General features: G+C 39.9%; 1 protein-coding gene across 1 annotated transcript in view; it reads right to left on the bottom strand.

Annotated features, from left to right (window-relative positions):
• GLI3 (GLI family zinc finger 3) overlaps nt 1-12,782 on the bottom strand; it is a 312,603-nt gene that overhangs the window by 110,578 nt on the left and 189,243 nt on the right. Inside the window, exons 4-5 of the mRNA XM_049781861.1 lie at nt 2,646-2,851; nt 373-519 (exon numbers count right to left, since the gene is read on the bottom strand). Coding sequence (XP_049637818.1) covers nt 373-519; nt 2,646-2,851 — 353 coding nt within the window. The remainder of the gene's footprint in view (nt 1-372; nt 520-2,645; nt 2,852-12,782) is intronic.

Here is a 12,782-nt window from a genome sequence, read left to right as displayed (position 1 = left end):
AAGAACAAATCTGCATAATAAGACTGAACTTTTTCCCAAATAATTGCTTATTGAACTGTGTTTGAATGAATCAGAAATTTAAGCTATTTACTTCCCAAAAGAGGCAGAGAACCCTGTGCAGAAGAGAAGCAACACACACCTTCTACTTTGTGCTTGGTGATGAACTCGCCCAGAAAATCATCATGAGCTACATTCCTGTGTAATGTAACTACCACTTTATGTGACAGCCATAGATTTTTACTCTGAATAAACCAATCATCTCTTCTCTATCCCACACCTAAGGGTTGAATTACCAACCACTGCCATTTCCCCCAATGTCATGAATTAGCTTTTTCTACACCAAAGACTCTAGAAAAGAGCTCTGGCACTTACTCTCCATGGCATGCAGGTACTCCATGTGAATGGCCCCAGCACCTGCGGTGGCAGGGGAGGGGATGATATCTGCGTAGGGGCTGCGCTGGCCGGCTAGCAGAGCCATCTGATGGTAGTACTCAGCCGGGCTGACTCCAGCATGCGGGGCTGCGAGAGGAGACAGAGAGTGTGTGGTGACTAGTTGTCTGAAGTTCAACAAACATGATTTGCAATCTCCCAAAGCCCATTTGTTATGTAGGCACATTAGCAGTTCATTCCACAGTTCATTCCAGAAAAGATGTCCTTCATTCAAATTATTGAATCTTTCTTCTGAAATTTCTTTAATTTGAAAAGCAAGCTAAAGGAAAAGAAGAGCTCAAAGAAATAAATCAGAAAGATTTTGAAGAGAGAGAAATTGTTGAGAATTAAAATGATTACTATATGTTCATGTATATATCTCATTTTCATATTTGCATTCCCAAATAAGATCAGTTGGTAATCAAATCACTCCATGTTTACATGTCTCATAGAAGCAGACAACTGAGACAACTGTAAATATCTTTCTGGACACACTTAAAATATTCCCCTAAGCTTTCCACAGGAGCACTGCTCTACCTACCTCAAAGACTGGATGGGACTTATAAGTGGAAAAGGCAACACAGTTTAATAACAAAGAACTGTATTATAAGCTGCAATTTCATGTTCATGTTCATATATATATGAGCAATTTTGAGTGTGGTCTCAAGATTCATTAAGTTCTGGATACAAATCCCAGCTTCCCTAATTACTGTGAGTTTAAGTTTGTTGGTAGCAATGAACCCAATGATGCATGTAAATTGTTTAACACATAATGTTCAATCAAAAAAGTTAGTTAAACAATTATTAAGTGTTGGAATTCTATCAATAAGCCTGTGTATTTTTACATTTGTATCCACAATCTTCTTAAAAATGAGGTAAATGGATGGATGACTAACTAGAGAGATAGATGCATAGAGCAATACAAAGAACTCAAACCACAAGGGAGAAATATGGCTGAGCTGACTGAATTAGATCAAGTGTTAATTGGATTCCACAAAAAGAAAGGAAGGCAAAAAAAGAGAGAGAATGTTTTAAATTCATTCATAAATGCCTATGGAAAGTAGGCCAAATGTTGATATGATGCTTGAACTGAGATTGCACTCTACATGGTCCAACTAAATTTCTTCAAGTCAGACATGATTCTGTTGCCCACTGCTTGCTGACCTTCCTGATTCCCTGTAAGTAACTTCCATGAACTCTCAAAAACTCTATGGAGACAAAGCTCCATTTCCTTGTGATAAAATAAACTCCAAAATATCAGTGTCATTCAAATGATAACACAAAATTTACATATCTTACAGCACAGATATTCACTATGTTGCCTCAGAAAGGACAAAATGAATTTGTTAGTAAAACTGAGTTGATGTTTACTGAGAAAGTCTGTGATTTTCACTTCCTGTTTCTACCATGTGTAGCCAGTGTCTCTGAAGTAAGTGAACAGTTTGGGGCCACATCAAACACTGCTCAGTAAGATAAAAGGCAGGTGGTTTCCTTATTTTCTAACATAAATATAAGAGAAATTACAAACCGATTTTTCCCCCTACCACATGGTCTACTAGTTCATCTGTTATGGTTAAGGAAGAGGGTATGGTTCACATGTCTGGACCAACATATTTTGTAAGTCCTTGCTACACAGGGCTCAGGCTGTGACCAATAGCACTGATATCACTGGATGTTTTCCCAGAGTGCCGATTTTCAGGCACCATGAAGACAAGCATTTTCTCATTATCTACAGGTAATGTGTTTTGCACAATGGAGTTTAAGAAAGAGCTTCTACAGTAGATGTACGTGCTGAGTGTCTTTCAAACATGCAGAACAAAAATGTGTTGATAAGAAGGTGAAGAAGCATACATTATGTGGATGGCTACAGAAAATGTGTAAATGTTTCCATGGAGCTCCAGAAGAGTGAAAACACTTCACATCAATGAAATTTTGTGTCTGGGATTCCACCTCTTCACTACTGTTGATAACACTTCCAGTTTCTTGGCCCATTTGTACATTGCTATTTTCCCCAGTTTAAAAAAAAAATAGAGGCAAAAGCACTACCCTCCTGGAGAGACAGTTAAATGAAGGCATACACTCAAAGCACACAACACAGTTTTATCACATGGAAAAAAAAATCACAAGACACCACAGCTACTCCAACCCTTGACTTGGAGAGGGATGGGGAGCAGACAGTGGCATGACAAACAGAAACAAACTGGTGTGACACTTACCATCGGTGGGGCTCAAGCCCCGGGCTGCTGAGATCATGGAAAGGGATGGGCTGCTGTGTAGAGACCTAATGTAGTCCATGTAGGGATTGATGTAGGGATGTGGAGGGCTAAAAGGGGACTCGGAAGCTGCAGCAGGGTTTCTGTGTGGGGAGATCCGAATGAAGGGAAGATCTGAATACGTTGGGCTGCTGGATAAGGCAGAAGGCCTGGGTGAAAAGAAAACAAGACAGAGGTGTGCATAAGACAATCGTCTCCATAGGCAGAGGCTTTCTGTGAAAGAAATTAGTACTCCGAATGAATTCCAAGTGCCTAAGGTAAGGAACTGAGAGACAGTACCACGGGAAGGACATTGGCCTTCCACACAGCCAAGCTAGGTCTATTCCTCAATACACTCCCTGGTTCCTTGGGTCTCGCCAGGAGTAACCCCGGAGCCAGGTGTGGCCAAAAATGTGTCTCAGATGGAAAAAATGATTATAAGTATATACACATATTTCTTATGCTAATACTTTAAAGTCATGGTGACATAATGCAAGGAGACCACTTTTACCATTATTTGGGCAAAGAAAATCTAAGAAATTTCATGGCACTCCAAATACTGGAAAATCAAGGTCAGCCTTTGGCATCTCTCATGAAAAGAAATTCTAAACAATGGGCATCCCAGTTCAAAGAAGTCACTGTGATTCTATTTTCAATTGGATCCTAAATACTAATGTCACATCGAACTTACTGCTCATCATCATAGTGCTGCATGAAGGGGACAAAAAAGAAAGAATGCGAATTTGTCTGGCCTGGCAGTCTGAGTAGTTTCCCCCAAATCAGAAAAGTCTGCCCATGTGAAATCAGACACTGCCTCTGCACACAGCTATGCTGCTATGTCTCCAGCTTTGAACAACAAGTTTCACAAAATCTCGTCTCAGTGGTCTGGAGGTCGCTCTGTCTGTGAGGCAGCCTAAGAGCAGCCTGTCTCACATTCATGTTTCCATGGTATTGGTGAGCAGTAGTTGGCATTGATGGCATTGGTGGGCTGAGAAAGTTGTAAAAGGATGGAGTTTGGCTCAATCTAGGTGTAAGCTAACGGTAGGCTGGAAGGCATTGGTTGAATAAAATGAATTGTTCACCACACCTGGCTGCTTACCACCCCCACTCCATGCCAATTCCCCTTTAGGACAACTATTTCCAGAAGGGTCTATCTGGGTCAACCCTCTGCACACCTTACTCCTTCTTCAACAGAAAATGTTTTGTGTGGCTAATCCAGTGAACTGCCTTTGACAGGCTCAACACTTGTGCTTTCCATGTTCCTATTCAAGGAAAGAATGGCCTCAAAAAAGGATAGTCCATGATAGAGAGAGCTCTACAGAGAAAGGTGAATTTCTCTTATGCCACTGGCTTTAGGAGTGAAATGAAAGGGAAGTGAAACCCATTTTCTTATCATGCCTCCCCAAGCAAACGCAGGCTGGCGGGCAGACACTGGCCCCATCACCCTGTCAGAATATAATCGGGGGAGAAGCCAGTCCACCAAGCACATAGAGCAGGCCCTAAAATAAATGAAACTAAAGATCAGATAATGAATTTTCTCTCAGTGGAGGAGGTTGAAATATGGAAGTATGGAAGGGGATTTTTTTTTACTTAATTCCTCTTCTTACTCTTCATTTTAAATGAAAACATGTGATATTTATTTTTTCATTTGTTATTCAGATGCCATGTCTGGTAAAGTAGAATAAAAATTCAGAGTTTTAAAAATTTCTATGTGGAAGAAAAAAAATGACCACCAGAAAATAGCTCTATCTTTGCAAGACAATCTGAGGTTTTCCATACCTGGCCAGAAATGAATGAAAATTGTTTAAATAGAAATAGGCATAACCTATTAGTCTATTCCGTTTTAGCTCTTTATTGCAAAACTTGTTAGCCCTGAGACCTTGTTTCTCTCATGGGCTTTGTCTGAATATGTGATTAATTCAGAGCACTAAGGATGCTCAGTCCCACATTCCTTTTCTACCAGTAAAGAAATTTTTCCAATCAGATTCAAAAGTAATTCTTATGAAACTTAAATCACATTACAATACGTATCACATAATTTACAAACTGCCTGCCAACCGAAGAGGGAGCAGAGCAACAGAAATATAGAGCGCAGACATTTCAATGACAGCTAGAAAACAAGCTGCTGTGAGTCATGAGGACCTTTTCTGATTACGAAGGGAAAAAAATCAGTAGATGTCAGTGAAATTTCTTTCATCTCTTTTTTTCAACGTAAATAAGAAGTGAAACCTACATGTTCCTGAAATTCCAGAGTTGGCATATGTAGGAGGAATAGAGGCCTGGATTCTATATAGAAGCACATGGTGGGTGGTGGGAAAACCAGCATTACAGAACATGGCCCGAGAGAGATCTCTGCTCAGATACTCACTAGTACATAAAACTGGGGACTCAGGCACAGGGGACACTCTATGCTGCCCACAGTATGTGCAGCAGTCCAGCTCTCACTTACCTGTTCTTAGAAGACTGACCATATCCATCAGCTAAGTCCACATCTTCCCTGGCAGGAGGGCCAGGTCCCTCTTTTCCCTTTGCACTCCAGTAAGAAGCAATACTAGCAGATACAGTTCAATTCTGGAGACCTCACCCATTCTGGTGACTATCCCTTCCAGAGAGATTATACTAAGACATGGACTTGCTTATTTGCAATCAAGGTAGCTGGGACTTCCCTTTAGCCAAGAAAGGTTCCTATCAGGAAGCTTGCCACAGGGGAAGTGGGGTATAGTTTGAACAGAGAAGGGGCCACTATGACAATGAGAGTTGGAAATGATAATCCTGGACAAAAATTAAGTCCTAAAAAGTGATACGCACAATACCCTTTCAGTAGTAGTATTGTCAACCACAGTGCCTAAAAGAAAAAAAGGGGGTGGTGGGAATGTTTGCCATAGAAACAGAGTGGGGCAGGAGAGTGAAAGAAAAATGAGGATAGTGGTAGCAGAAAGTGTACACTGGTGAAAGGTTGTTTGTTGGACATTGTGTGACTGAAACTCAACCATGAACAACTTTCTAACTGTATATCTCACAGTGATTCGATAAAGAAACAAATAAGCACACACACATATTTGGGAGGGGCCAGAACAATAGCACAGAGGGTAGGGCATTTGCCTTCCATAGAACCCAGCCAGGTCAATCTTCAGCATCCCATATGGTCCCCTGACCCTGCTAAAAGTAATTTCTGAGTATAGAGCCAGGAATAATATGAGTGCAATCAGGTGAGCCACTCCCCCAAAATTAAATAATAAAATATAAACTTTTTTATGTATGCAAGAAAGAAAGCTGAGAGGTAACTAAGTGCCCTGAATAAAGTCACCAGAGGGTACAGCAGGGATCTTAATAGTAAAATGTTGAATGAATAGGTGTACTCAGTTAGGGAACCATACAAGATCATACATAGTTGAGAGTGTCCGTGCATCAGAGATATAATTGCTTTTCTTTTTCATACTTAATAGGTGAATGTATAATATGTATATAGCATGTAAGGTGTATCTACATGATTCACAATGCTATTATATTCTACTCCTAATATGTTTATTCAAGATTCAGGCATGTGTATATCACACATCTAAATACATACAATCACATATGTTTGGGGGTGACAAAGAGATCATGTTATGAGATTTTCAAAATCTGTAACATTGAATCCTCTTTTCAAGGCAAATCTCCTGATGTGACATATTTGTTTTATTTTCCACAAAATAATGTCACAGAATCATCTCACTGAATTTTTCAGGAACCCATCTCAGAAATATAAAACCACATTCAGGAAGAACTTAAGCTCAGTAATTAGATGTAAGAGCTCTAGAGGAACTAGATTTGACTTCTGTCACTGACCTTATCATTTATGCATAAATTTTCCTTTGCAGAAAATGAAGCAATACTCCCCTCCCAGAGTTGTATCTCTGGACCACACTGGGCACTCAGTCAATGACAGTGGTCACTGATATTTTCCGCCAGAATCATGCAAAAATATGTGTGTGCAGAATCATGCAACAAAATGTGCATGTATGTGTGCTTATAAAAAATTAGCAAAGCTTTTGATGACTGGTGCTCCGGTTTACTTGTTCCAAATTCTTGATATTTCAATTATATGTATGTTGTTATTGTACATATATGTTGTTAATTGTAAAGCAAATATGAAAGGTAGGTTAAGCTCTTTAAACTTACTATCCAAATGTATGTGAATTATGTAAAAAAAGTCATTCATGATTATGAGGAGAAGTAGTCTACTTAAGGAAAAAGTAGAGAGAAATATAAGGAAGGTAAACACAGCCTTTTTCATATATACATTTCATAAGTTATCATAATTTGTTTTTTGGTTTTGGGGTCATACCCAGCAGCATTCAGGGGTCACTCCTGGCTCTATGCTCAGAAATCGCTCCTGGCAGGCTTGGGAGACCATATGGGATGCCGGGATTCAAACCACCGTTCTGCATGCAAGGTAAGTGCCTTTCCTCCATGCTATCTCTCCGGCCCCAGTTATCATAAATTTAATCTGGCAAATATTCATAAACATTTCTAAAATTTCTCATTTTAAGATAAATAGTAGCATGAGGAAAAAATTACAGGTATCTCTTATCTTATATTTTCAAAAACACAAAGGTTATTACTTCCCATAACTTTCTCTATCTTTGTAGTCTTCAGTTTTGTCTGTTTGGGGCATATTGCGGCTCACTCATTAAAGGTAGATATAAAAAGGGAAAACAAACAAAAATAATATTTGGGAAAGAAAACACACACAATTAAAACTGTTCCAAAAAAGAGACATTTTATGCTATTTATGATATATTCAAAAGTGTACAGAAATAGTTAGACCAAACAGATAAAACAGTGGGTTAGTCACTTGCATTGCATTCAGCACAACTGGGTTCAATTCTCAACACCCCTTCAATTTTTGCTCTTTCAAGGCCTACCAGGAGTAATCCCAGAGGGGCAGAGTCAGGAGTAAGCCCAGAGTACTATCACGCATGGTCCCCAACAAACAAGTAAAACCAAGAGAAAGTGATAGGCTCCTGGAGATAGCATAGCAGTGCAAGCCTAGCTGGTCCCCAGAGCACCATCAGATACAATCTTGGAAGTCTTTTAGCACCTCCAGGGGCTCCAGAGTCCCTCAGCACCTCTGGGATAGTCCAGGTATCCTCAGAATTTCAGGTCTGAGAAGCACTGCATCCTTATTTTTGCATTGACCCACATGCTGATTGAGCAACAATGACAAGTAGGAGTCCAGATCTCTTGAGTACTACTTGGGAGCACCCCAACCTTTTCCCTACCAAAGGAAAAGTCTACAATCTTCAAAATATTACACAAATCTTTGGAAACCAGTTAGGTCCAGACAGTAGAGGACTATCTAAGGTCATGGTTTAAGAGAAAAATGTAGAAAAAACCGGCTAACCTTTGCAAAAGCTGGCTCCCTGTGTGTGACACCAGGCGGGGAAAATCCGCAAAAGTACACCGGCCCATTGGGGCTCAGCTGTGAAAGACTGTGAGTGTGACCTGTCTATGTCTGTCTACTGTCCTCTTGCGTGAAACTCTTGTGAGTGGGGCAAAAAGAGGCTCAGAGGAGCACGGCCGCTCCGCTTCGCTACGCGGCCGTGCACTCTTTCTAAGGAAAGAACTCCATTGCAACAAGAAGGAAAATCACACTAAGAACGGCGCTATATCACAGAAGCAAACATTTCTCTCTGGACTGTCTTCTCTGTTGCATGCTCGGGCCTAAGATTTGACCCAGTGTGAGGCTTCATCCACGGAGGACTCCCCTCCCTTAGAGGCAAGTCAGCCCATCCAGAAAGGGAGGAGCCAGAGGAGTGTGCTGCCTACATCATATAGACAATGAATACCACCACAACACGTAGAAAAACCCACAATACAAGTGTGACAATGGGGAAACAACGCAGGCCAGCATCAGACATAGAGAATGAAGATGACAATTCTGAGGACCAGATAATGACTGAACAACTAATCAACCTCTCAGATAAGGACTTTAGACTAGCAATATGGAAGGTGCTCAACAGACTCCAAGAAACCATGGATCGAGTTGAACAGAACACTAATAAGAACCAAGAAAATATGAAGGCAGAAATGACAAAACTCCAAACTGAAATAACATGTCAACTAACAGGACTGAAAAAGTCAGTAAACGAAGTGAATGACAAAATGGATAAGCTCTGGGACAGGGTATCAGAAGCTGAGAATAGACTTGGTGCTGTGGAAGATGAGATACATAACAATCCCATACAGCAGGAGAGATTGGACAAAAAACTTAAAGCAAATGAGCAGACAATGGAAAAATTAGTCAAAGAATGGGAACAGACGAAAATAGAAGTCTATGATAAGATCAACAGAAACAACTTAAGAATCATTGGAGTCCCAGAGACCCAGGAAGAAAATTTCCAGGAAGAATCAACTGTCAAGAACATCATGAAAGAGAAACTTCCAGAGCTAAAGAATATATGTGATCAAATCCTGCATGCCCGAAGAGTACCAACCAAAAGAGACCCCAGAAAAACCACCCCAAGACACATCCTAGTCACAATGACAAATCCCACAGATAGAGACAGAATTCTGAAAACAGCAAGATCAAAAGGGGAAATCATGTTCAAGCAAGCTTCCCTGAGATTTACAGCAGACCTGTCACCAGAAACGCTCAATGCCAGAAAGCAGTGGTGGGATATTGTGACAAGACTGAATGAAATGAATGCTTCACCCAGAATACTATACCCAGCAAAACTCACTTTCCGGTTTGATGGAAGAATACATGGTTTCACAGACAAAAAACAGCTCAGAAACTTCACAGACACAAAACCAGTCTTAAGAGAAAAACTGAAAGACCTAATCTAAGACAAGACTACCCAAAAGACACACCAAATTTTGAAATAAAGATGGCGTTATATCCCAGGACAATTCTTTCTCTCAACGTCAATGGACTAAATGCACCAGTTAAGAGACACAGAGTGGCTAAATGGATCAAAAAACTCAATCCAACCTTCTGCTGCCTACAAGAAACGCACCTGAATAGTCAGAACAAACATAGACTCAAAATAAAAGGCTGGAGAAAAGTTATCCAAGCAAACAACACCCATAAAAAAGCTGGAGTGGCCATACTAATATCAGATAATGCAAACTTTATACTCAGGAAGGTTGTAAGGGACAAAGACGGACATTTTATATTAATCAAGGGGTACGTAGAGCAGGAAGAATTCACTCTCCTAAACATATATGCACCGAATGAGGGGCCAGCAAAATATTTAATACAACTGTTGACAAATCTGAAAAATAATATCAACAACAACACAATAATTGTGGGGGACCTTAACACGGCTTTGTCAACACAGGACAGGTCAACCAGACTGAAACCCAACAAGAATATACTAGACCTGAGGAGAGAAATGGAAGAAAGAGGCCTAGTGGATATATATAGGACACTCCATCCCCAGAAACCTGGATACACATTCTTCTCCAATGTACATGGGACATTCTCCAGGATAGACTACATGCTGGCACATAAAACATACCTCCAAAAGATCAAGAGGATAGAAATTTTGCAGACTACCTTCGCTGACCACAAGGCTCTGAAATTATTTGTGAACTCCAAAGGGACTCAGAAGAAACACTTTAACACCTGGAAGTTAAACAGCCTCATGCTCAATAACCAGTGGGTCCCAGATGAAATCAAGGAGGAAATAAAAAGGTTCCTGGAAACAAATGACAATAAAGACACAAACTCTCAGAACTTATGGGACACAGCAAAAGCAGTACTGAGAGGAAAATTTATAGCTTTGCAAGCACACATCAGGAAGGAAGAAGGAGCTTACCTGAGTAGCTTAATGACACAGCTAATAGAACTAGAAAAAGCTCAACAAAAGGACCCAAGAATATGAAGACAGAAGGAAATAACAAAGCTGAGAGCAGAAATCAACGAAGTGGAAACTCAAAAAACAATTCGAAAGATCAACGAAAGCAGAAGTTGGTTCTTTGAAAAAATAAACAAGATTGATAGACCACTGGCAAACCTAACAAAGAAAGAGAGAGAGAGAAACTTGATAACTCGTATCAGGAATGAAAAAGGAGAGATCACTACTGATATGACAGAGATTCAAAGGGTAATCAGAAACTACTTTGAAATACTCTACGCCACTAAAAATGAGAACCTGGAAGAAATGGATAAATTCTTGGACTCTTATAATCTTCCACGGTTGAAGGAAGAGGATGTAGCATATCTAAACACCCCCATCACCATTGATGAAATTAAAACAGTAATCAAATGTCTGCCGAAAAACAAAACCCCAGGTCCAGATGGATTCACTAATGAATTCTATCAAACTTTCCAAGAGGAACTACTGCCAATCTTGGCAAGACTCTTTCATGAAATTGAACAAACAGAAACACTTCCAAATAGCTTTTATGAAGCCAACATCACCTTGATACCTAAACCAGACAGAGACGCTACCAAAAAAGAAAATTACAGACCAATATCACTGATGAATGCAGATGCAAAGATCCTCAACAAAATCCTGGCAAATAGGATTCAATGCCTCGTTAAGAAGATCATCCACTACGATCAAGTAGGTTTCATCCCAGGAATGCAAGGCTGGTTTAACATCCGTAAATCTATCAACATAATACACAACATCAATAACAAGAAAAATAAAAACCACATGATCATATCAATAGATGCAGAGAAAGCATTTGATAAGGTCCAACACCCATTCTTGATCAAAACTCTCAGCAAGATGGGAATGGAGGGAACCTTTCTCAATATAGTGAAGGCCATCTACCACAAGCCAGTGGCAAATATTATCCTCAATGGAGAAAAACTGAAAGCCTTCCCTCTAAATTCTGGCACAAGACAAGGCTGTCCTCTCTCACCACTCCTATTCAACATAGCACTGGAAGTACTTGCTATAGCGATTAGGCAAGAAAAGGATATCAAGGGAATCCAGATAGGAAAGGAAGAAGTCAAGCTCTCACTGATTGCAGATGACATGATACTCTACTTAGAAAACCCTAAAGACTCTATCAAAAAGCTTCTAGAAACAATAGACTCATATAGCAAGGTGGCAGGCTACAAAATTAACACACAAAAATCAATGGCCTTTCTATATACCAATAGTAATAAGGATGAAATGGACATTAAGAAAACAACCCCATTCACAATAGTACCACACAAACTCAAATATCTTGGAATCAACTTGACTAAATATGTGAAGGACCTATACAAAGAAAACTATAAAACTCTGCTCCAAGAAATAAGAGAGGACACACGGAAATGGAAACACATACCCTGCTCATGGATTGGCAGGATTAACATCATCAAAATGTCAATACTCCCCAAGGCATTTTACAGATTTAATGCCATCCCTCTAAAGATACCCATGACATTCTTCAAAGAAGTGGATCAGACACTTTTGAAATTCATTTGGAACAATAAACACCCTCGAATAGCTAAAGCAATCATTGGGAAAAAGAATATGGGAGGAATTACTTTTCCCAACTTTAAACTGTACTACAAAGCAACAGTTATCAAAACAGCATGGTATTGGAATAAGGATAGGTCCTCAGATCAGTGGAATAGGCTTGAATACTCAGAAAATGTTCCCCAGAGATACAACCATCTAATTTTTGATAAAGGAGCAGGAAATCCTAAATGGAGCAGGGAAAGCCTCTTCAACAAGTGGTGTTGGCACAATTGGATAGCCACTTGCAAAAAATTAAACTTAGACCCCCAGCTAACATCATGTACAAAGGTAAAATCCAAATGGATTAAAGACCTCGATATCAGCCCCAAAACCATAAGATATATAGAACAGCACATAGGCAAAACACTCCAGGACATTACAGGCATCTTCAAGGAGGAAACTGCACTCTCCAAGCAAGTGAAAGCAGAGATTAACAGATGGGAATATATTAAGCTGAGAAGCTTCTGCACCTCAAAGGAAATAGTGCCCAGGATACAAGAGCCACCCACTGAGTGGGAGAAACTATTCACCCAATACCCATCAGATAAGGGGCTAATCTCCAAAATATACAAGGCACTGACAGAACTTTACAAGAAAAAAATATCTAACCCCATCAAAAAATGGGGAGAAGAAATGAACAGACACTTTGACA

Source organism: Suncus etruscus, chromosome 10 (genome assembly GCF_024139225.1).
Source record: "Suncus etruscus isolate mSunEtr1 chromosome 10, mSunEtr1.pri.cur, whole genome shotgun sequence".
Lineage (NCBI taxonomy): Eukaryota > Metazoa > Chordata > Mammalia > Eulipotyphla > Soricidae > Suncus > Suncus etruscus.
The sequence above is the reverse complement of the archived record's forward strand: the minus strand, read 5'-3'. Positions and strand labels throughout refer to the sequence as shown.